Here is a 25050-nt window from a genome sequence, read left to right on the forward strand (position 1 = left end):
TGTGGGTGAGTGAGTGAGTGAGTGAGCGAGGTGAGTGTGGGTGAGTGAGTGAGTGAGTGAGGTGAGTGTGGGTGAGTGAGTGAGGTGAGTGTGGGTGAGTGAGTGAGTGAGGTGAGTGTGGGTGAGTGAGTGAGGTGAGTGTGGGTGAGTGAGTGAGGTGAGTGTGGGTGAGTGAGTGAGGTGAGTGTGGGTGAGTGAGTGAGGCGAGTGTGGGTGAGTGAGTGAGTGAGGTGAGTGTGGGTGAGTGAGCGAGGTGAGTGTGGGTGAGTGAGTGAGGCGAGTGTGGGTGAGTGAGTGAGTGAGGTGAGTGTGGGTGAGTGAGTGAGGCGAGTGTGGGTGAGTGAGTGAGTGAGGTGAGTGTGGGTGAGTGAGTGAGTGAGGTGAGTGTGGGTGAGTGAGTGAGGTGAGTGTGGGTGAGTGAGTGAGGCGAGTGTGGGTGAGTGAGTGAGTGAGGTGAGTGTGGGTGAGTGAGTGAGCGAGGTGAGTGTGGGTGAGTGAGTGAGGCGAGTGTGGGTGAGTGAGTGAGTGAAGTGAGTGTGGGTGAGTGAGTGAGGTGAGTGTGGGTGAGTGAGCGAGGTGAGTGTGAGTGAGTGAGCGAGGTGAGTGAGTGAGTGAGGTGAGTGTGGGTGAGTGAGTGAGGCGAGTGTGGGTGAGTGAGTGAGGTGAGTGAGTGAGTGAGGTGAGTGTGGGTGAGTGAGTGAGTGAGTGAGGTGAGTCTGAGTGAGTGAGCGAGGTGAGTGTGGGTGAGTGAGTGTGAGTGAGTGAGTGTGGGTGAGTGTGGGTGAGTGAGTGAGGTGAGTGTGGGTGAGTGAGTGAGGTGAGTGTGGGTGAGTGAGTGAGGTGAGTGTGGGTGAGTGAGTGAGGTGAGTGTGGGTGAGTGAGTGAGGTGAGTGTGGGTGAGTGAGGTGAGTGTGGGTGAGTGAGTGAGGTGAGTGTGGGTGAGTGAGTGAGTGAGTGAGCGAGGTGAGTGTGGGTGAGTGAGTGAGTGAGTGAGGTGAGTGTGGGTGAGTGAGTGAGGTGAGTGTGGGTGAGTGAGTGAGTGAGGTGAGTGTGGGTGAGTGAGTGAGGTGAGTGTGGGTGAGTGAGTGAGGTGAGTGTGGGTGAGTGAGTGAGGTGAGTGTGGGTGAGTGAGTGAGGCGAGTGTGGGTGAGTGAGTGAGTGAGGTGAGTGTGGGTGAGTGAGTGAGGCGAGTGTGGGTGAGTGAGTGAGTGAGGTGAGTGTGGGTGAGTGAGTGAGCGAGGTGAGTGTGGGTGAGTGAGTGAGGCGAGTGTGGGTGAGTGAGTGAGTGAAGTGAGTGTGGGTGAGTGAGTGAGGTGAGTGTGGGTGAGTGAGCGAGGTGAGTGTGAGTGAGTGAGCGAGGTGAGTGAGTGAGTGAGGTGAGTGTGGGTGAGTGAGTGAGGCGAGTGTGGGTGAGTGAGTGAGGTGAGTGAGTGAGTGAGGTGAGTGTGGGTGAGTGAGTGAGTGAGTGAGGTGAGTCTGAGTGAGTGAGCGAGGTGAGTGTGGGTGAGTGAGTGTGAGTGAGTGAGTGTGGGTGAGTGTGGGTGAGTGAGTGAGGTGAGTGTGGGTGAGTGAGTGAGGTGAGTGTGGGTGAGTGAGTGAGGTGAGTGTGGGTGAGTGAGTGAGGTGAGTGTGGGTGAGTGAGTGAGTGAGTGAGCGAGGTGAGTGTGGGTGAGTGAGTGAGTGAGTGAGGTGAGTGTGGGTGAGTGAGTGAGGTGAGTGTGGGTGAGTGAGTGAGTGAGGTGAGTGTGGGTGAGTGAGTGAGGTGAGTGTGGGTGAGTGAGTGAGGTGAGTGTGGGTGAGTGAGTGAGGTGAGTGTGGGTGAGTGAGTGAGGCGAGTGTGGGTGAGTGAGTGAGTGAGGTGAGTGTGGGTGAGTGAGTGAGCGAGGTGAGTGTGGGTGAGTGAGTGAGGTGAGTGTGGGTGAGTGAGCGAGGTGAGTGTGAGTGAGTGAGCGAGGTGAGTGAGTGAGTGAGGTGAGTGTGGGTGAGTGAGTGAGGCGAGTGTGGGTGAGTGAGTGAGGTGAGTGAGTGAGTGAGGTGAGTGTGGGTGAGTGAGTGAGTGAGTGAGGTGAGTCTGAGTGAGTGAGCGAGGTGAGTGTGGGTGAGTGAGTGTGAGTGAGTGAGTGTGGGTGAGTGTGGGTGAGTGAGTGAGGTGAGTGTGGGTGAGTGAGTGAGGTGAGTGTGGGTGAGTGAGTGAGGTGAGTGTGGGTGAGTGAGTGAGGTGAGTGTGGGTGAGTGAGTGAGGTGAGTGTGGGTGAGTGAGGTGAGTGTGGGTGAGTGAGTGAGGTGAGTGTGAGTGAGCGAGGTGAGTGTGGGTGAGTGAGGTGATTGTGGGTGAGTGAGTGAGGTGAGTGTGGGTGAGTGAGTGAGGTGAGTGTGGGTGAGTGAGTGAGGTGAGTGTGGGTGAGTGAGTGAGGTGAGTGTGGGTGAGTGAGCGAGTGTGTCGGTGAGTGAGTGAGGTGAGTGTGGGTGAGTGAGTGAAGTGAGTGTGGGTGAGTGAGTGAGGTGAGTGTGCAGGTGAGCGAGCGAGGTGAGTGTGGGTGAGTGAGTGAGGTGAGAGTGCAGGTGAGTGAGTGAGGTGAGTGTGGGTGAGTGAGGTGAGTGTGGGTGAGTGGGTGAGTGAGTGAGCGAGGTGAGTGTGGGTGAGTGAGTGAGTGAGCTGAGTGTAGGTGAGTGAGTGAGGTGAGTGTGGGTGAGAGAGTGAGGTGAGTGTGGGTGGGTGAGGTGAGTGTGCAGGTGAGCGAGCGAGGTGAGTGAGGTGAGTGTAGGTGAGTGTGAGTGAGTGTGGGTGAGTGAGTGAGCGAGGTGAGTGTGGGTGAGTGAGTGAGTGAGTGAGGTGAGTGTGGGTGAGTGAGCGAGGTGAGTGAGTGAGCGTGGTGAGTGTGAGTGAGTGAGGTGAGTGTGGGTGAGTGAGCGAGTGTGTGTGGGTGAGTGAGTGAGGTGAGTGTGGGTGAGTGAGTGAGGTGAGTGTGGGTGAGTGAGTGAGGTGAGTGTGGGTGAGTGAGTGAGGTGAGTGTGGGTGAGTGAGTGAGGTGAGTGTGGGTGAGTGAGGTGAGTGTGGGTGAGTGAGTGAGTGAGGTGAGTGTGGGTGAGTGAGTGAGGTGAGTGTGGGTGAGTGAGGTGAGTGTGAGTGAGGTGAGTGTGGGTGAGTGAGTGTGGGTGAGTGAGTGAGGTGAGTGTGGGTGAGTGAGGTGAGTGTGAGTGAGTGAGTGAGTGAGATGAGTGAGTGTGGGTGAGTGGGTGAGTGAGTGAGTGAGCGAGGTGAGTGTGGGTGAGTGAGTGAGTGAGTGAGGTGAGTGTAGGTGAGTGAGTGAGGTGAGTGTGGGTGGGTGAGGTGAGTGTGCAGGTGAGCGAGCGAGGTGAGTGTGGGTGAGTGAGTGAGTGAGGTGAGTGAGGTGAGTGAGTGAGGTTTGTGTGAGTGGGTGAGTGAGTGAGGTGAGTGAGTGAGGTGAGTGTGGGTGAGTGAGTGAGGTGAGTGTGCAGGTGAGTGAGGTGAGTGAGGGTGAGAGAGTGAGGTGAGTGTGAGTGGGTGAGGTGAGTGTGCAGGTGAGCGAGCGAGGTGAGTGTGGGTGAGTGAGTGAGTGAGGTGAGTGAGGTGAGTGAGTGAGGTTAGTGTGAGTGGGTGAGTGAGTGAGGTGAGTGAGTGAGGTGAGTGTGGGTGAGTGAGTGAGGTGAGTGTGCAGGTGAGTGAGGTGAGTGAGGGTGAGTGAGTGAGGTGAGTGTGAGTGAGTGAGTGAGTGAGGTGAGTGTGGGTGAGTGAGTGAGGTGAGTGTGAGTGGGTGAGTGAGTAAGGTGAGTGAGGTGAGTGAGGTTAGTGGGGGTGAGTGAGTGAGGTGAGTGTGAGTGGGTGAGTGAGTGAGGTGAGTGAGGTGAGTGAGTGAGGTTAGTGTGGGTGAGTGAGTGAGGTGAGTGTGAGTGGGTGAGTGAGTGAGGTGAGTGAGGTGAGTGAGTGAGGTGAGTGTGAGTGGGTGAGTGAGTGAGGTGAGTGAGGTGAGTGAGTGAGGTGAGTGTGGGTGAGTGAGGTGAATGTGAGTGAGTGTGGGTGAGTGAGTGAGCGAGGTGAGTGTGAGTGAGTGAGGTGAGTGTGAGTGAGTGAGGTGAGTGTGAGTGAGGTGAGTGTGAGGTGAGTGTGGGTGAGCGAGGTGAGTGCGGTGAGTGTGAGTGAGTGGGTGAGGTGAGTGTGAGTGAGTGGGTGAGGTGAGTGTGGGTGAGCGAGGTGAGTGAGTGAGCGTGGTGAGTGTGAGTGAGTGAGGTGAGTGTGGGTGAGTGAGTGAGGTGAGTGAGGTGAGTGAGTGAGGTTAGTGTGGGTGAGTGAGTGAGGTGAGTGAGGTGAGTGAGTGAGGTAAGTGAGGTGAGTGAGTGAGGTTAGTGTGGGTGAGTGAGTGAGGTGAGTGAGGTGAGTGAGTGAGGTGAGTGAGGTGAGTGAGTGAGGTGAGTGTGAGTGGGTGAGTGAGGTGAGTGAGGTGAGTGAGTGAGGTGAGTGTGGGTGAGTGAGGTGAATGTGAGTGAGTGTGGGTGAGTGAGTGAGCGAGGTGAGTGTGGGTGAGTGAGTAAGCGAGGTGAGTGTGAGTGAGTGAGCGAGGTTAGTGGGTGAGTGAGTGAGTGAGCGAGGTGAGTGAGTGAGCGTGGTGAGTGTGAGTGAGTGAGGTGAGTGTGAGTGAGTGAGGTGAGTGTGAGGTGAGTGTGGGTGAGCGAGGTGAGTGAGGTGAGTGTGAGTGAGTGGGTGAGGTGAGTGTGGGTGAGCGAGGTGAGTGAGTGAGCGTGGTGAGTGTGAGTGAGGTGAGTGTGGGTGAGTGAGTGAGGTGAGTGAGGTGAGTGTGAGTGAGTGAGGTTAGTGGGTGAGTGAGTGAGTGAGTGAGCGAGGTGAGTGAGTGAGTGAGCGTGGTGAGTGTGAGTGAGTGAGGTGAGTGTGAGTGAGTGAGTGAGTGAGGTGAGTGTGGGTGAGCGAGGTGAGTAAGGTGAGTGTGGGTGAGTGAGCGAGGTGAGTGTGAGTGAGTGGGTGAGTGAGTGAGGGTGAGTGAGTGAGCGAGATGAGTGTGGGTGAGTGAGCTGAGTGTGGGTGAGTGAGTGAGGTGAGTGTGGGTGGGTGAGTGAGCGAGGTGGGTGAGTGAGGTGAGTGTGGGTGAAGTGAGGTGAGTGTGGGTGAGTGAGTGAGGTGAGTGTGGGTGAGTGAGGTGAGTGTGGGTGAGTGAGTGAGTGAGTGAGTGAGTGAGGTGAGTGTGGGTGGGTGAGTGAGCGAGGTGAGAGTGGGTGAGTGAGTGTGAGTGAGTGTAGGTGAGTGTGGGTGAGTGAGTGTGGGTGAGTGTGGGTGAGTGAGTGAGGTGAGTGTGGGTGAGTGTGGGTGAGTGAGTGTGGGTGAGTGTGGGTGAGTGAGTGTGGGTGAGTGTGGGTGAGTGAGTGAGGTGAGTGTGGGTGAGTGAGTGTGGGTGAGAGTGGGTGAGTGAGTGTGGGTGAGTGAGTGTGGGTGAGTGAGTGTGGGTGAGTGAGTGTGGGTGAGTGAGTGTGGGTGAGTGTGGGTGAGTGAGTGTGGGTGAGAGTGGGTGAGTGAGTGTGGGTGAGTGTGGGTGAAGTGAGGTGAGAGTGAGCGAGCGAGGTGAGTGAGGTGAGTGTGGGTGAGTGAGTGAGGTGAGTGTGGGTGAGTGAGTGTGGGTGAGTGTGGGTGAGCGAGGTGAGCGAGCGGGCTATGGCAGGATGAGCGGGGTGGGGTGTAGGGTGTTAGTCGTCCTGCATTCCGCGTGCCGTGTTCGCATTGTCTCTCTCTGTCTCTCTCTCTCTGCGCCACGCTCGCTGATTGATTCTGCTCCGCGCCTCCTCCTCCCTCCCCTCCCCCCTTGTCTCCCTCCCCCTTGTCTCCCCTTTCTCTCAGCGCCTTTAGTTCCCGCACGGCCGCGCGTCCTTCGAGCCCAATGTCCCGCGCGCTTCCTCCTCCTCCTACCTTCATTCCACGTTTGTTACCAGAAGGCGCGCGCGCGTGTGTGCGTGTGTGCGTGTACGTGTGTACCTACATGTGTGTGTGTGTGTGTGCGTGGGTGTCCGTGTGTACATACATGCGTGTGTGTACGCGTCTGTGTGTACCTACATGTGTGTGTGTCTGTATGTGCGCGTGTGTGTGCGTGTGTACATACATACATGCGTGTGTGTGCGCGTCTGTGTGTACCTACATGCGTGTGTGTACGCGTCTGTGTGTACCTACATGTGTGTGTGTGCGCGTGTCTGTATGTGTGTGCGTGCGCGTGCACGTTCATGTGTGTGTGTGTTCATGTGGTGAGCGGTCGTTGTAGCTACGAACTCTGGCGACCCGAGTTCGATTCCCACTCACGGCCAACACCGGCGACGATTATCTGAAATGGTCCTGGGCCTCCTCTAGGTCGACTCAGCCTCAAATTAGTACCTGGTGCGGTGTGTAAACTTCGCCACTGGGGAGACAAAGGCGGTCGGGCGTGGTGTTGGCCGCCCACCTCTTCGTGTGCCGTGCCGGCCTTCATAGGTGCTCGCTAACAGCACTTGCCCCAACAGTCTGCTGAGGCTATCTGGGGGATCTTTATCCGTGTCTTTGTGTAGCGGTGAGCGCGCTGCGCTACGAGCCCGACGATCCGAGTTCGATCCCCGCTCACGGCCACCAATCATCTGAACCGGTGCTGGGCCTCCCCTAGGTCGACTCAGCCTCAATGAGTACCTGGTGCGGTGTGTGGACATTGCCGCAGGGGAGACAAAGGCGGTTGGGATGTGGCTGGAGGGGGGGCTGGAGGGTAGCTGGGGGGGGGCTGGAGGGTGGCTGGGGGCGGGTTGGGGGGCTGGCTGGGAAGGGTGGGGGGGCTGGAGGGGTGGGGGGCTGGAGGGGTGGGGACTAAGGGGTGGGGCTGGAGGGGTGGCTGGGGGGGTGGCTGGGGGGGGGGGGCTGGGCGAGAGGGGGGGGGGCTGGAACGGGTGGGACTAGAGGGGGGGCTGGAGGGGGGGGGGGCTGGGCGAGAGAGGGGGGGGGGGGCTCCACGTCTCCACGCGTCTCTCACCGTTGCCAAAGAGCAGCAGGAACTTGAGGCACACGAGCTCGCGGCGGTCGAGTCTGAGCGCGTGCAGGCGCGACACGAGCTCCTGCGCGCGGGACAGCAGCCCGGCCAGAGTGGGGCCCCCGCCTGCCTCCAGCACCGCGGACAACTCCACCTGAGGGGCGGGGCGGGGCGGGGTGAACCTGCGTCTCGTCACACTTACCCCCCCCCCCCCCCCCAACTGGAAGGACCACCACCACCACCATCAACACCACCACCATCACCACCACTACCACCACCCCTACCACCACCACCCCCACCACTACCACCACCACCACCACCCCCATCACCACCACCACCACCACCCACACCCCCACCACCACTACCACCACCACCACCACCACCCACACTACCACCACCACCACCCCCACCACTACCACCACCACCCCCACCACCACCACCCCCACCACCACCCCCACCATCACCACCCACCACCACCACCACCATCACCACCCACCCACACCACCACCACTACCATCAACACCACCACCACCCCCACCACCCCCACCACCACCACCATCACCACCACCACCCCCACCACCACCACAAACACTACCACCACCACCCCCACCACCACCACCAGCACCACCACCAGCACCACCACCACCACCAAGCTGTCCTGTCTCTAGCACCATGGACAGCTCCAACACTCACTACATCAACACCCCCTCACCTGTACACAAAGACCTCCCCGTATAGCCTTGCCAGACTGTTGGGGCAGGTGGTGTTAGCGAGCACCTATAAATCCCGTACCAGGTACTCATTTGAGGCTGAGTCGACCTAGAGGATGCCCAGGACCGGTTCAGATAATCGTCACCGGTGTTAGTGGCCGTGAGAGGGAATCGAACTCGGGTCGCCGGGTTCGTAGCGCAGCGTGATGACCGCTACGCCAGCGCTACACAAAGACAAAGATCCCCCGTATAGTCTGTAACAGACTGTTGGGGCAAGTGCTGTTAGCGAGCTCCTGTTAAGGGCGGCACGGTGTGCGAGAAGGTGGGTGGCCAGAACCACGCCCGGCCGCCTTTGTCTCCCCAGTGGCGATGTTTGCATACCGCACCAGGTACTCATTTGAGACTCAGTCGACCTAGTGGAGGCTACTGGTATTGGCTGTGAGCGGGAATCGAACCCGGGTCGTCAGGTTCGCAGTGCAGCGCGCTAACCGCTACACCACTACTCGCACAAACACTCAATCACCAAAACACTCACGCAAACACTCACACCCAAATACTCACACACACACAAACACACACACTCGCACACACACACACACTCGCACACACACACTCCCACTCGCACACACACACTCGCACACACACACACTCGCACACACACACACACACTCGCACACACACACACACACACTCGCACACACACACTCCCACTCGCACACACACACTCGCACACACACACACACAAACACACACCCAAACACTCACAAACACACACACAAACACACACACGCACTAACACACAAACACACACACAAACACACACACACAAACACACACTCGCACACACTCGCACGCACACATTCGCACACACACTCGCACAAACACACACACACTCGCACACACACACACATACACTCGCACACACACACACACACTCACACTCACACACGCACACACACTCGCACACACACTCGCACACACACACTCACACACACACTCGCACACACACTCGCACACACACACTCGCACAAACACACACACTCGCACACTCACACACACACACACTCGCGCACACACACACACTCGCACACACACTCGCACACACACAAACACACACCCAAACACTCACAAACACACACACAAACACACAAACACACACACACAAACACACACACGCACTAACACACAAACACACACACAAACACACACACACAAACACACACTCGCACACACTCGCACAGACACTCGCACAAACACACACACACTCGCACACACACACACATACACTCGCACACACACACACACACTCGCACACACACACACACTCGCACACACACACACTCGCACACACACACACTCGCACACACACACACTCGCACACACACACACACACTCGCACACACACACTCGCACACACACTCGCACACACACTCGCACACACACTCGCACACACACACTCGCACACACACACACTCGCACACACACACACACTCGCACACACACACACACTCGCACTCGCGCACACACACACACACTCGCACACACACACACTCGCACACACACACTCGCACACACACACTCGCACACACACACACTCGCACACACACACACACTCGCACGCACACTCGCACACACACACACACTCACACACACACACTCGCACACACACTCGCACACACACACACACTCGCACACACACACACACTCGCACACACACTCGCACACACACACACTCGCACACACACACACTCGCACACACACACTCGCACACACACACTCGCACACACACACACTCGCACACACACACACACACACTCGCACGCACACTCGCACACACACACACTCACACACACACACACACTCGCACACACACTCGCACACACACACACACACACACTCGCACACACACACACTCGCACGCACACTCGCACACACACACACACTCACACACACACACACACACATTCGCACACACACACTCGCACACACACACACTCGCACACACACACACACTCGCACGCACACTCGCACACACACACACACTCACACACACACTCGCACACACACTCGCACACACACACACACTCGCACACAAACACACTCGCACACACACACACACTCGCACGCACACACACTCGCACACACACACTCGCACACACACACACACTCGCACACACACACACACTCGCACACACACACACACACACTCGCGCACACACACTCGCACACACACACACACTCGCACGCACTGGCAGTCACTCATGTGCGATCGATGTGCAAGTCACAGTTCATGTTGAGACTTCACTAACGACACGACCCCCATCCCCCCCCCCCTACATCGCCCTCCCCTGATCCCCCCTCCCCACCCCCTTCCCTCTCCCCTGATCTCCCGGGTCTTTAAAGACGACTTCTCTAGCCGGGGGCAAGCGACGGGTGAGAGGTGGGAGAGGGTAGGAGGGAGGGGGGAGAGCGAGGGGGAGAGTGGGAAGAGAGAAGGGGGGGGGTAATAGAGTAGCGGTCGGGGAGAGTGAAGGGAGATCGTAGAGAGAGGGAGAAGGGGGGGGGGCAGACGATGTGAAGTTGTGAGAGATAAGGGAGAGCGAGAGAGAGGTGGGGGGGGGGAGAGGGAATTGATGGAGAGGTGGGGGAGTGTGGAGGAGCCGCTTTGGTGATGGACCAAGAGAGATCGACTTCTGATCAGAGACGCAGGGAGGGGAGAGCGATAGGAGAGCGGGAGAGTCGAAAGAGAGAGGGAGGAGAGACACGGGGACGGGTAGAGCGGGGAGGGAGAGGGGGGAGAGACAACTGGGAGAGAGATTGAGGGAGGAGAGACACGGGGAGGGGGAGAATGGAGCTCTGCATGCAGTTTATGAGCTACCCGTCGGAGGCCGTTGGACTGCGAGAAGGGCTGCGTGCAGTACGAGAGAGAGCGAGAGAGTGAGCGAGAGAGTGAGAGAGTGAGCGAGAGAGTGAGCGAGTGAGCGAGAGAGTGAGAGAGTGAGCGAGAGAGTGAGCGAGAGAGTGAGAGAGTGAGCGAGAGAGTGAGCGAGTGAGCGAGAGAGTGAGAGAGTGAGCGAGAGAGTGAGCGAGAGAGTGAGCGAGAGAGTGAGAGAGTGAGCGAGTGAGCGAGAGAGTGAGCGAGAGAGTGAGCGAGAGAGTGAGAGAGTGAGCGAGAAAGAGAGAGAGTGAGCGAGAGAGTGAGCGAGTGAGCGAGAGAGTGAGAGAGTGAGAGAGTGAGCGAGAGAGTGAGCGAGAGAGTGAGCGAGAGAGTGAGTGAGAGAGTGAGCGAGTGAGCGAGTGAGCGAGAGAGTGAGAGAGTGAGCGAGAGAGTGAGCGAGCGAGAGAGTGAGCGAGAGAGTGAGCGAGAGAGTGAGCGAGAGAGTGAGCGAGAGAGTGAGCGAGAGAGCGAGAGAGTGAGCGAGAGCGTGAGAGAGAGAGAGACTTGACTTTTAAACAACTTTTATTGCCGCCAGCAGCAAAAGCACCGGAGGCGATTCCAATATGAAAACCAGTCATCAGCAAACGAAAGAAAACAAACGTTACATATCGTTACAAATCTACGTGCTGTGGTGCTGAGAGCACCGCACACAACACAAAAGAAAAAAAGTCACGTGGTTGTGGTGTCATCGCGCACGCCACGGTGACGAGCGAGCGTTTCAGAAAGTGAACACCACGAGGGTGCCGTCCACGCTGGTGCAAAGGGCCTTTCCGGCTCCCCAGCGTTCGAAGAATACGTGCACATCACCGACGTGTGTGTGGTACGCGTGCTCCAGCCGGAGCCGCGAGCGAGAGAGTGAGCGAGAGGTGGGGGTTTTACATAAAGCTAAGTAAAAAAAAAATTACGAAATGATGACCGAAGCAAAGTGCCGAATACACCGAGCACCTTCTTGTTTCCACTGATCGTAAAAAAAAAAAGAGAGCAAAACTTGGGGAGAGATGAAGACGCGGCGAGAGAGGTGACAGAGAGGGAGTGGGGTGGGGGGCATTAGAAGGGAAAGCTCGAAAAGGAAGTGAGAGGGTGAGGAGGATGGGGTTGAGGAGGGGGGGGGGCGAGACGGTGAGGTGGGTGGGGGGGTGAATTGCAAGCTCGGCACAACATAAATAGTGGAGGAGGAGTCGATGGCCGCGACAAAAACAACCACGGGGGAGGACGTCACTTTGATACGCCGCCACGAGACAGGGCCCCCCCCCCCTGCTCCCCTGCCCCCCCCCCCCCCTGCCGGGTCTCTTCTGCTCCCCCTTCCCCTGCTCCCCCCCCCCTGCTCCCCCCTCCCCCTGTCCTCCTGCTCCCCCTTCTCTCCATCGTTCCCATTGCCTCCCCTACTCCGCATCGCTCCCCATCCCCCCCATTGATCCACCTGCTCCCTCGACTTTCCCTGTTTCCTCCACCCAATGATTCCACCCCCCCCACCCCCCATGTTTCCCCCTCACCGTGCCCCCCATAACAACAATAGCCATTGTCTCACTCCGCTATCTCTGTGCCGCTACTTCCCCCCCCCTAACCCCCTCCCCTCATCCCCCTCAAACCCCTCCCCTCATCCCCCGCTAGCCAGACACCCCCCCCCCCACATCCCCACTGCCCAGACCACAGAGACATCCCGAGGGGATTGCTCGAGGGGTCCGTGGTTTTTATTTTCTTCTGGAGACCCCCTTAATTAAAGGGGACCTAAGGCCCTCTATTAATGGGGTGCAGAAAACCCCCTAACCCCTCACCCCAACCCCTCACCCACCCTCACCCCTCACCTCACCCCCATCACACCCCCTGATCCCCGAAGGGATACATCGGATGTTAGTGGCATCATGAACACGGCGCATTCGCGTGGCGATAGACAAAGATCCCCCGTATAGCCTCAACAGACTGTTGGGCCAAGTGCTGTTAGGGAGAACCAATGAAAGCCAGAACGGCACACGAGGGGGTGGGTGGCCAGCACCACGCCCGGCCGCCTTTGTCTCCCCAGTGCGGATGTTTTTACGCACCGTACCACGTGCTCGTTTGAGGCTGAGTCGACCTAGGGGAGGCCCAGGAACCGTTCAGATAATCGTCACTGATGTTGGCCGTGAGCGGGAATCGAACTTGGGTCGCTAGGTTCGTAGCGCATCGCGCTAACCGCTACACCACCGTTCCCCACGTGGCGATAGACGCACACACAGACAAAGACACAGATAAAGGTCCCCCGTGTAGCCTGCACAGGCTGCTTGGGCCAAGTGTTGCAATCGAGCCGCTATCAAGGCCAGTAAGCCGCACGCGGGGTGATGTGGTGAGCACCGCACGCGGGGTGATGTGGTGAGCACCACCCCCAGCCGCCTTTGTCTCCCCACCCATTGCTGATGTTTGCACATCGTACTGGGTACTCGTTTGAGGCCGAGCCTATCTAGGGGAGGCCCAGGACCAGTTCAGATAATTATCGGTCACTGGTGTTGGTGGTGGCCGTGATCGGGAATCGAACTCGCGTCTCCGGGTTCGTATCGCAGTTCGCTAACTCCTGCGCCACCACTCCCCTCATGAATACACACCCACCTACTCACTCTCACTCACCCACCCACCCACTCACCCACCCACTCACCCACCCACCCACACACCCACCCACCCACTCACCCACTCACCCACCCACCCACTCACCCACTCACCCACACACCTACCCACCCACTCACCGACACATTCACTCACCCATTCGCTCAATCTACCCACATTCTCACTCACAGACTCGCTCACCCACTTACTCAGTCACTCACTCACTCAACCACACCCTCACTGACACACCTACTAACTCACTCACTCACCCAGTCACTCACTCACTGACACACCAACCAACTCACTCACTCACCCAGTCACTCACTCACTCACCCACGCCCTCACTCACCCAGTCACTCACTCACCAACTAACTCACTCACTCACTCACCCACACACTCACTCACTCAACCACACCCTCACTGACTCACCTACCAACGCACTCACTCACCCAGTCACTCAACCACGCCCTCATTGACTCTCCAACCAACTCACTCACTCACCCAGTCACTCACTCACTCACTCACCCAGTCACTCACTCATGTATTCATTCACTCACTCAAGCACTCACGAACTCGCCGATGCCCAGTGTTCTATAAAAGTTTGAGTGGGTGTTAGTACAACGTTAGTACAGGGTGTTAGTACAGTACACAGTTTTGTCGCGGGGGTTAGTACGGAGTGTTAGTCCACAGTGTTAGTGCACGGGATTTGTATAGGGTGTTAGTACACAGTGTTCGTGCAGGGAGTTAGATCAATAAGTTAATGCAGGGAGTTAATACATAGGCGTTAGTACACGGGAGTTAGTACACGGGGTGTTAGTACACGGGAGTTAGTACACGTGAGTTAGTACACGTGAGTTAGTACACAGGGAGTTAGTACACGGAAGTTAGTACACGGGGAGTTTGTACACGGGGAGTTAGTACACGTGAGTAAGTACACAGGGAGTTAGTACACGTGAGTTAGTACACGGCGAGTTACTACACGGGGAGTTAGTACACGGGTGTTAGTACACGGGGAGTTAGTACACGGGTGTTAGTACACAGATGTTAGTACACGGGGAGTTAGTACACGGGGAGTTAGTACACGGGTGTTAGTACACGGGTGTTAGTACACGGCGAGTTACTACACGGGGAGTTAGTACACGGTGGTTAGTACACGTGAGTTAGTACACGGGGAGTTAGTACACGGGGAGTTAGTGCACGTGAGCTAGTACACGTGACTTAGTACACGAGTGTTAGTACACGGGGCGTTAGTACATGGGAGTTAGTACACGTGAGTTAGTACACGGGGAGGTAGTACACGGGGAGTTAGTACACGGGAATTAGTACACGGGAGAGTTAGTACACGGGTGTTAGTACACGTGGCGTTAGTACACGGGGAGTTAGTACACGTGGCGTTAGTACACGGGGAGTTAGTACACGTGAGTTAGTACACGGAGTTAGTACACGGGGAGTTAGTACACGGGTGTTAGTACACGTGGCGTTAGTACACGTGGCGTTAGTACACGTGAGTTAGTACACGGGGAGTTATTACACGGGGAGTTAGTACACGTGAGTTAGTACACGGGTGTTAGTACACGGGTGTTAGTACACCTGAGTTAGTACACGGGTGTTAGTACACGTGAGTTAGTACACGTGAGTTAGTACACGGGGAGTTAGTACACGTGAGTTAGTACACGTGAGTTAGTACACGGGGAGTTAGTACACGGGGTGTTAGTACACGGGGAGTTAGTACACGGGGAGTTAGTACATATGAGTTAGTACACGTGAGTTAGTACACGGGTATTAGTACACGTGAGTTAGTACACGGGTGTTAGTACACGGGGAGTTAGTACACGTGAGTTAGTACATGCGAGTTAGTACACGTGAGTTAGTACACGGGTGTTAGTACACGTGAGTTAGTACACGGGTGTTAGTACACGGTGTGTTAGTACACGGGTGTTAGTACACGAGGTGTTAGTACACGGTGTGTTAGTACACGTGTGTTAGTACACGGGTGTTAGTACACGGGGAGTTAGTACACGGGTGTTAGTACACGTGAGTTAGTACACGGGTGTTAGTACACGGGTGTTAGTACACGGGTGTTAGTACACGTGAGTTAGTACACGGGTGTTAGTACACGTGAGTATTAGTACACGGGTGTTAGTACACGTGAGTTAGTACACGGGTGTTAGTACACGGGTGTTAGTACACGGGGTGTTAGTGCACGGGTGTTAGTACACGTGAGTTAGTACACGTGAGTTAGTACACGGGTGTTAGTACACGGGGTGTTAGTACACGTGTGTTAGTACACGGGTGTTAGTACACGTGTGTTAGTACACGGGTGTTAGTACCTGCTGCCCCGTGATGAGCAGGATGCTGGAAGGCTTCCCGTGCCGCACCTGGCGGTAGACGTGGTCCAGCACCAGCAGCTCGCTCCAGCAGCCCTGCAGCAGCCTCATCTGGTCGTCCACCTACATCATCAACATCAACAACATCAACATCATCACCACCATCACCACCACACCATCTACATCATCACCATCAACATCAACACCATCATCAACATCACCAGCAGCCCTGCAGCAGCCTCATCTGGTCGTCCACCTACATCATCAACATCAACAACATCAACATCATCACCACCATCACCACCACCACCATCTACATCATCACCATCAACATCAACACCATCATCAACATCACCAGCAGCCCTGCAGCAGCCTCATCTGGTCGTCCACCTACATCACCAACATCAACAACATCACCAACATCACCACCATCATCATCAACATCATCATCAACATCACCATCAACATCACCACCATCACCACCACCATCATCAACATCACCATCAACATCACCAGCTGCCCCAAAGCAGCCTTAATCTGGTCGTCCACCTACATCACCATCACCACCATCAACATCACCACCATCATCACCACCATCACTACTATCATCATTCACCATCACCACTATCATCACCACTGTCATCACCACTATCAACATCATCACTATCATCACCATCACCACCATCAACATCACCAGCTGCCGTGCACCAGCCTCATCCGATCGTCCAGGTACATCACCCACAACATCAACATCATTAACATCGCTCCAAACACCATTCCTAACATCACGCAACATCACCGTTAACATCAACGCCATCAACACGAACGCCCGACATCAATCGCCCATCACTTATCACCATCACCCGTCGCCGTGGGAGTCCAGGGTGCAGGGTCACGTGTCTGATGACCCAGGACCACCGTGAGGGGTGGGGGGGGAGTGGGGGGATTTGCCCGCGCCCCTCCCCTCACTCCCCCCACCTCACCCCCCTCACACAACATCAACAATCAGATTCTTATGTGGGGAGAGGGGGGGCCCCTCCCCCTCTGACACTCTCCCCTCCCTCCCTCTCACCACTCGCTCACACTCTGCCACCCACCTCCCCCCCTCTCTCTCCTCCATCTGCCACTCTCTCACGCGTGTGGGTTTATCACCTCCACTCTCTCCTCCCCTCTCTCCCAATCCCACCTCCACTCTCTCCTCCCCTCTCTCCCAATCCCACCTCCACTCTCACCTTCACCTCCACTCTCCTTTTTTTACGATCAGTGGAAACAAGAAGATGCTCGGTGTACTCGGCACTGTGCTTCGTTCATCATTTCGTAATTTTTTTTATTTACATTTTTAAACTTAGCTTTATGTAAAACCCCCACCTCTCGCTCGCTCTCTCGCTCACTCTCTCTCGCTCTCTCTCCACACTCTCTCCCACTCTCTCCTCCACTCTCTCTTCAAGTACAGAACGAGAAAAAAGATGCTGGAGGGTGACACTGACGGCTGCTCTGTGGTGCTTCCAGTGTTCAGAGGCCTGCTTAAGGCGCGGCTCCGGCTGGAGCACGTGTACCACACACATGTCGGTGATGTGCACGTCTTCTTCGAACGCTGGGGAGACGGACAAGCCCCTCTCTGTGTAATGCGGGCGTAAACGACCTTCCGGATGTGACGTCATGGGGGGAGGAGTTACGTCACGTGGGGGAGAGGGTTCAGGTCTAAAAGGGGAGAAACCGGAAGAGGAGGGGAGGTTGTTGGAGACTGGGCTAGAGTAAGGCCACGCAGGGCGAAGGCTGGGGAGAGTGGCGAGATCGCCACACACACAGAGTACGGATAGGGCACCGTCGGCCAGCGGTGACCGACCCCGGAGAAGCGGGGAGCAGCGGTGAGGCTGCAGCGAGGGCAGCTGGGAGGCTGCACGAAGAGAACAGCAGCGGGACTGCTTCGGAGGAGAGAGAGCAGCGGTGGGGCTGCAGCGAGGGCAGCTGGGAGGCTGCATGAAGAGAACAGCAGCGGGACTGCTTCGGAGGAGAGAGAGCAGCGGTGAGGCTGCAGCGAGGGCAGCTGGGAGGCTGCACGAAGAGAACAGCAGCGGGACTGCTTCGGAGGAGAGAGAGCAGCGGTGGGGCTGCAGCGAGGGCAGCTGGAGAGGCTGCACGAGGAGATTAGCAGTGAGGCTGCTCCGGGACAGAGAAAGAGCCGTGTGGGAAAAGTATACGAACCCGAATAAAGGACACCAAGCCAGATACCGTGGTCGAGTCCTTTATTACACTGGTGTCTGAAGTGTAACGGCATGGCAAAACAACTAAGAAAAAATAATATTCCGTCGCCAGCATCTGCTTCATCGTCCGACGACGACGACCTTCCTCCAACGGGGGACCTGACTACGATGGAGGAGGAGATCCGTGCTGGAACGAGCACGGAGCCGGGGGTCCAAGATGTCGCCACGTCGGCGGACCCGTCTGCACCAAATGCCGCGGATCTACGATGGGGACAGATGGCGGAGCAGCTTGAAACACTGAAAAACGTACTGGCGCAGTTGTGTGAGCTCGTCACGCCGAGGACGGCGTCGGGGAGAGCCGATGGTGGTCCGCAAGTCGCCGCTCTGCCTTCGCTGTCGACGCCATCGGCCACGAGGCACGAAGACGCCATCTTGGGCGTGGCAGGCGAAGGAAGGCGGGAAGCCGCCATTTTGCGCTCTCCGCGGTGAGAGGCCGCCATCTTGACCACGCCACGATGCGACGCCATGTTGAACATGCCACCAGATGAGTCATCGGCTGAAGACGGCGCGCCAAGGAGTCGCAGTCGGCATCTTACAACTGTTAAAGAATTCTCCATCGGGGGCGATTGGAGTGCTTTCGCCTGCAGATTCTTGGCGGCGGTGCGCTCTGCAAGGTGGACTGACGCTGAGGCATTGGAAGTTCTGCCGACTCTTCTCGACGACGAATCGGTCAGATTCTTTCGCTCTATAAAGGCCGCGAAGAAGAAAACATTGAGAGGAGTGTTCGACGAAATGGCAGATGCTTACGAGCCGCCAGATGATGCTCATCGCCGGTTTGTTCAACGACAGCGAGCACCCGAGGAGTCGCCGGTGGCATACAGGGGTGCGGTACTGGAGCTGGCTATGGCCGCTTACCCGGAGACGGAGCCTGACCTGCTGGAACCTCTCATCTTGGGTAAGATGCTCGAGCTGTCCCGGGATCTGGGCATTCCTATGCCGGTGTGTGGCCATGAAAAGCTGACATCCCGGGCTGTGGCTAAATGTCTGGATGCCCAGTTTAACCTGCGCCGGTGGAAACAAGTCACGGCGTGGACGGGGGGGGCCATCGTCGCAGGAGGAGCCGCGGGTTGGGATCCCACAAAGGCGGTGTATGTGCCTGACGAGAGGGGCCCGCAGGAGCTGTCAGCCGCCTCTGCTCCGTGGCCGGTCCGCAGTGGGCCGGGGCCGCGGGCTGCGCCGCCGACGCGGCCGCGTTGGGACGGGGTGCCCGCGGCGCGGCGCAACGACGTCGACTGCTTCCGCTGCGGGCGTAAGGGCCATTACGCCAGGGACTGCTGGGCCCGAATCCCAGGTCCGCCCCAGCAGGAGGCCTCGACAGCGGACGCACCACGGAAGGATCCTCCAGCACAGGCAAGTCGGTGCGCACCAGACACCCGGCAAGGCTTGACACCTCACTCATCACCGTTGTCATGCGATCCGGGTGTTGTTAATAACGGGAGGCCATTGACTGGGCCATGTCGCTCGGTAACGCAGTGGCGTAAGTTGGCTCGGCGGGTTGTCGCGGCCGCTACCGGTTCGTCCACTGTACCGGGGTCAATACAAGGGGTGGACGTACGTATTTTGGTTGATTCCGGAGCGTCCGCGACCATTATATCGGATGTAATATTCCATCTGTTGAACATCCCACCAGCGGCCGTGAGTCCGGCTTACGCTTCCTGCGTCGCTGCAAACGGGGGTAGCATGGGCATTGTGGGACAGGTGGACGCTAAAATATCTATCGGGGGAGTGTCGGCCTTGGGAATCGTGTTAATTTCGAGGTCCCTTGCGGTCCCTTGTTTGTTGGGAACTGATTTTCTGGCCAAGATGCCCATTCTAATTAGAATGAATGAAAACTGCATTGAATTACCGGAGGGGCGTAAAATTACATTTCTGCCGTCGCCCTGGGGGCGACCTGCTCCTGTCGCCCAGGTGCAGGCGCTGTCCAAAGTATCTGTTGATATTCCACCAGGCTCACAGATGCTCATTCCCTTGCGATATCGGAAGCCTGTGCCTGGTCATCAAGGAGCTATTGGGGTTTTGTTGTCGCCGTCCGCCACCATCACGGGCGGATCGGCGCTCGTTGGGGCGCAAACTATTGTCCGGCCGGACCAGCAGCCATTTTTGCAGGTGCTTAACGCAAGTACCGAAAGTGTGTGTGTACCGGCTGGTACGGTTGTGGCACATGCCACTACGGCGTTTACGGCTCATGATCATCTGGCCAGCCAGGTTATGGTTGGTGATGTTTCAGACCCTGAGGCTGCAGATGATCGCTCGATCGCCGAATTGTGTAGGGAGAATTCTGCCCTTTCCGGGGAACAACGTTGTGCGATTCGTAAATTATTATTGAGTTATTCTGATGTGTTTAGCTCCGACGATTTGGACTTGGGATGCACCTCGTTGCTTTACCATCATATTGACACAGGGGACGCTGCCCCTATTCGGTTGAACTCGCATCGGATGAGTCCGGCTGAGCGAGAGCACGTTCGTGGGGCAGTGGATGACATGTTGGCTGCGGACATAATATCTCCATCTAACAGCCCATGGGGCGCGCCTGTTGTTTTGGTTAAGAAAAAGGACGGCAAATTGCGATTTTGTGTAGATTTCCGCAAATTAAATAAAGTGTCGGTGGCAGATGCGTACCCCCTGCCGCGTATGGACGACTCTCTCGATGCCTTGTCGGGGGCTAAGTTCTTTTCAACGCTGGATCTCTCTTCGGGCTTCTGGCAGCTTCCCCTTGACGAGTCCTCGCGGGAGAAGACTGCTTTCCGTACGCCGCAGGGGTTATTCCAATTTAACTGTCTTCCGATGGGGTTGAATGCGGCCCCTGCCACTTTTCAAAGGTTGATGGAGTTGGTATTAACGGGGTTGCAGTGGGAGACATGTCTGATATATTTAGACGATATTATCATCTTCAGCCGCACATTTGACGAGCATTTACTGCGGTTGGAGGCTGTGTTCACCAGGATGCGTTCCGCTAATTTGAAGTTTAAGCCTAAGAAATGTCACCTACTGCAACACTCCGTGCGTTACTTGGGGCACATCGTTAGTGCGGACGGGGTGGCCACGGATCCAGAAAAAACAGCGTGCGTCCGTGACTGGCCAACCCCGGCCACGGTGGGGGATGTGCGTCGGGTTTTGGGGTTTGCCTCATAGTATCGGAGGTTTGTTCCGAATTTTGCGACGATCGCGAGGCCCTTGCACCTCCTTACGGGTAAAGGACACAAATTTGCTTGGGGACCGCCAGAAGAGGCGGCATTTCTGGGCCTGCGCGATCTATTGGCTACGGCGCCGACGTTGGATTATCCGGATTTTGAACATCCTTTCATTCTGGATACGGACGCGAGCGACACGGGCATTGGGGCGGTGTTGTCTCAGTCCAAAGGTGGTGTGGAACGCGTTGTGGCGTACGGTAGCTGGGTTTTGTCTCCCGCGGAAACCCGCTACTGCGTCACTCGCAGGGAACTGTTGGCTATTGTTTTCTTTCTCCGCCAATTTCGACCGTATCTGTACGGCCGTTCGTTTATTGTACGCACGGATCATGCGGCCTTGCAGTATGCTCTTAAGATGGACCAGCCATCCGGCCAGCTGGCGCGGTGGTTGGACACGCTGCAAGAATTTTCCTTCCAAATTCACCATAGGAAGGGGGTGCGTCACGCCAATGCGGACGCGCTTTCCAGGCTGCCACAGCGTTCCCTTTGTGCGTGCGCGTCTGGAACGCATAGATGTGGGCCGATTCAGCACCCCCCTCAGCCTGTCGCGCTGGCGGTCGAAGTGCCTGAAGCTCCGAATGAGCCGGGGCCGGCTGATGGGGGACCGGCTGATGGGATTTTGCATCTCCCGAGGTCTGTGTGGATTCGGGAACAAATGTTGGACAATTCATTGGTGACTTTACGTAAGCGGCCTGTGAAGGAGGGTGGGGGACCGGGTACGGGGGATGTGCCGGAAACCGCTCTCCGTGATGGTCTGCTGATGTGGAGGGAAGGGATACAGGAACGCTGGCGTCTGGTTGTACCGGCATCTTTGCAGTACGAATTGATTAGGACTCTGCATTGCGACACTCTTTTACATCTGGGGGTGCAGAAGACCCTATTGACGCTGCAGCGAGATTACTATTGGCACGGCATGACGACAGACGTCGTCGGTCACGTTCGCGCGTGTCCTGATTGTGCCCGCCGGAAGCCACCTAAACATCCATATGTGCCGCCGATACAGTCTATTCAGGTGTCTCGAGTTAATGAATTGGTGGCGTTAGATATTTTGGAACCCTTTCCGCCATCCGCTAAGGGAAATAAATATTTGCTAGTTGGCGTGGAGTACCTCTCCCGCTGGCCGATGGCCTGGCCCTTGCCCGACCAGTCAGCGGCGTCCATTACAGACGCCTTTCTATTTGGGTACGTTATGGACAAGGGGGCGCCGGAGAGGCTCCTCACGGATCAGGGCCGAAATTTTTCTTCTAAATTGTTGGGGGAAGTGTGTGCGGCTCTCGGAACTAAGAAAATACGGACATCTCCCTACCACCCACAAACGGATGGTATGGTTGAACGGCTAAATCGGACCTTGTCCGCCATGTTGTGTCACACGGTGAGTGAAAAACAATCAGATTGGGATTTGCATATCCCTGGCGTACTTTCGGCGTACCGGATGACGCCGCATGCGGCTACAGGATATTCGCCGTTTTTTCTTATGTACGGTCGTGAAAACGTGCCGCCGATTAATGTGCAGTTGGGAACTGGAGTGAGGGGACCTGTTAAGCCTCTTCCTGATTATATTCAGGACACCGTTCGCCATGTTACTGTGGCGCGGGAAGGGGCCCGCATGGCTACGGAACGAGCGGTGTGCTCGACGCTCTAAGGGGGAGTGCCTCTGAAAAGTGGGGGACCTGGCCTGGCTCCATTGCCCACAAGTGCGGCGAGGTACCTCTCCTAAATTACATAAACCATGGCAAGGGCCGGTTCGCCTCATCGAGGTTCCCAACCCAGTCAGCGCGTGTTCGGTTTGGATCCCGGCGTTGGTTCGTTCACACATCTCGCTTGAAACCATACGTGGCCCCTCGACCTGATGCGTCATACTACGGCTGCGAAAACTCTGAGACCCGCAGCCCTTCCGACCCCGCCGCAGACGCGATCGCGGGACACCTCTGACGCTGGGCCTTCGGGAATACGGGACCGGGACGTTGGCGGGCCTCCAATAGCGACAGATGAACTTTGTCCTGTCGCTCCTAAAACCCTGTCACGTTCCCGCTCGGCGGGTGGGCCGCCGACCGTCTGGGACGGGCCGGCGACCCGCACCCGCTCAAAATCCCTCACATTTCGTTGAATGTTGTGTTGTGTTCTTGTTTTACTGTTATATTATTGTATGCTTCGTGTCTTTTAACGTGTTCGGTCGTGTTCGCTCGCATTACTTGTTGGAGTTGTTGTTCAGCCGAGGTCGGCTGGATTTTCTCTACGGGGGAGGGTGGTGTAATGCGGGCGTAAACGACCTTCCGGATGTGACGTCATGGGGGGAGGAGTTACGTCACGTGGGGGAGAGGGTTCAGGTCTAAAAGGGGAGAAACCGGAAGAGGAGGGGAGGTTGTTGGAGACTGGGCTAGAGTAAGGCCACACAGGGCGAAGGCTGGGGAGAGTGGCGAGATCGCCACACACACAGAGTACGGATAGGGCACCGTCGGCCAGCGGTGACCGACCCCGGAGAAGCGGGGAGCAGCGGTGAGGCTGCAGCGAGGGCAGCTGGGAGGCTGCATGAAGAGAACAGCAGCGGGACTGCTTCGGAGGAGAGAGAGCAGCGGTGGGGCTGCAGTGAGGGCAGCTGGAAAGGCTGCACGAGGAGATTAGCAGTGAGGCTGCTACGGGACAGAGAAAGAGCCGTGTGGGAAAAGTATACGAACCCGAATAAAGGACACCAAGCCAGATACCGTGGTCGAGTCCTTTATTACATCTGTACCAGCGTGGACGGCACCCTCGTGGTGTTCACCTTCTGAAGCGCTCGCTCATCACCGTGGCGTGCGCGATGACCACCACCACCACGTGACTTTTATTTCGTGTTGTGCGCGGTGCTTTTAGCGCCACAGCGCGTCGATTTGTAGCGTTTATTTTCATTTGTGTTGCTGGTGACTTCGTGTATTTCACATCGAAATCGCCTCCAGTGCTTTTGCTGCTGGCGGCAATAAAAGTTGTTTAAAAGTCAAAGTCTCTTCAACTCTCTCCTCCACTCCCACGTTCACTCTCACATCCACTCCCACCTCCACCCTCACCACCACCCTCACCTCCACTCCCACCTCCACCCTCACCTCCTACCCTCACCTCCACCCTCACCTCCACCCTCACCACCACCCTCACCACCACCCTCACCTCCACTCCCACCTCCACCCTCATCACCACCCTCACCACCACCCTCACCACCACCCTCACCTCCACTCCCACCTCCACCCTCATCACCACCCTCACCTCCACCCTCACCTCCACCCTCACCTCCACCCTCACCTCCACCCTCCCCCTCTCTCCCCTCACTTTTTAACTCTCTCCACTCTCTCTCTCCATCCCTAAACTCACTTGATGCAGCAATTTTGCTGTGACGGTTCCACCTGAAGATGGAAGCTTGTGTTGCCTCCGAAACGTCGTGATTTTATTTATTTAACTTTTTTTTACCTACGTGAGTTTGTTGTCCTTCCCCCACACTTCCAATTAGTGCGGTTGGCTATGTACGGTGCGAAAGAAGTTCAACGTACGAACATAGACTCACACAGAGACCCATAGACTCATCACACAGAGACCCATAGACTCACCACACAGAGACCCATAGACTCATCACACAGAGACCCATAGACTCATCATACAGAGACCCATAGACCCATCACACAGAGACCCATAGACTCATCACACAGAGACCCATAGACTCATCACACAGAGACCCACAGACTCACCACACAGAGACCCACAGACTCACCACACAGAGACCCATAGACTCATCACACAGAGACCCATAGACTCATCATACAGAGACCCATAGACCCATCACACAGAGACCCATAGACTCATCACACAGAGACCCATAGACTCATCACACACAGACCCAAAGACTCATCACACAGAGACCCATAAACTCATCACACATATCCATAGACTCATCACACAGAGACCCATAGACTTATCACACAGAGACCCATAGACTCATCACACAGAGACCCATACACTCATCACACACAGACCCATAGACTCATCACACAGAGACCCATAGAGTCACCACACAGAGACCCAT

At 56.4% G+C, this 25050-nt stretch overlaps 1 protein-coding gene across 1 annotated transcript in view; it reads right to left on the reverse strand.

The window, feature by feature from the left end:
- LOC144948350 (nuclear receptor subfamily 5 group A member 2-like) overlaps positions 1-25050 on the reverse strand; it is a 113639-nt gene that overhangs the window by 60750 nt on the left and 27839 nt on the right. The window contains exons 7-8 of the mRNA XM_078877777.1: positions 15557-15676; positions 7008-7158 (exon numbers count right to left, since the gene is read on the reverse strand). Of these exons, the coding sequence (XP_078733903.1) occupies positions 7008-7158; positions 15557-15676 (271 nt within the window). The remainder of the gene's footprint in view (positions 1-7007; positions 7159-15556; positions 15677-25050) is intronic.

This window comes from Lampetra fluviatilis, chromosome 49 (assembly GCF_964198595.1).
Source record: "Lampetra fluviatilis chromosome 49, kcLamFluv1.1, whole genome shotgun sequence".
In the NCBI taxonomy this organism is placed as follows: Eukaryota; Metazoa; Chordata; class Hyperoartia; order Petromyzontiformes; family Petromyzontidae; genus Lampetra; species Lampetra fluviatilis.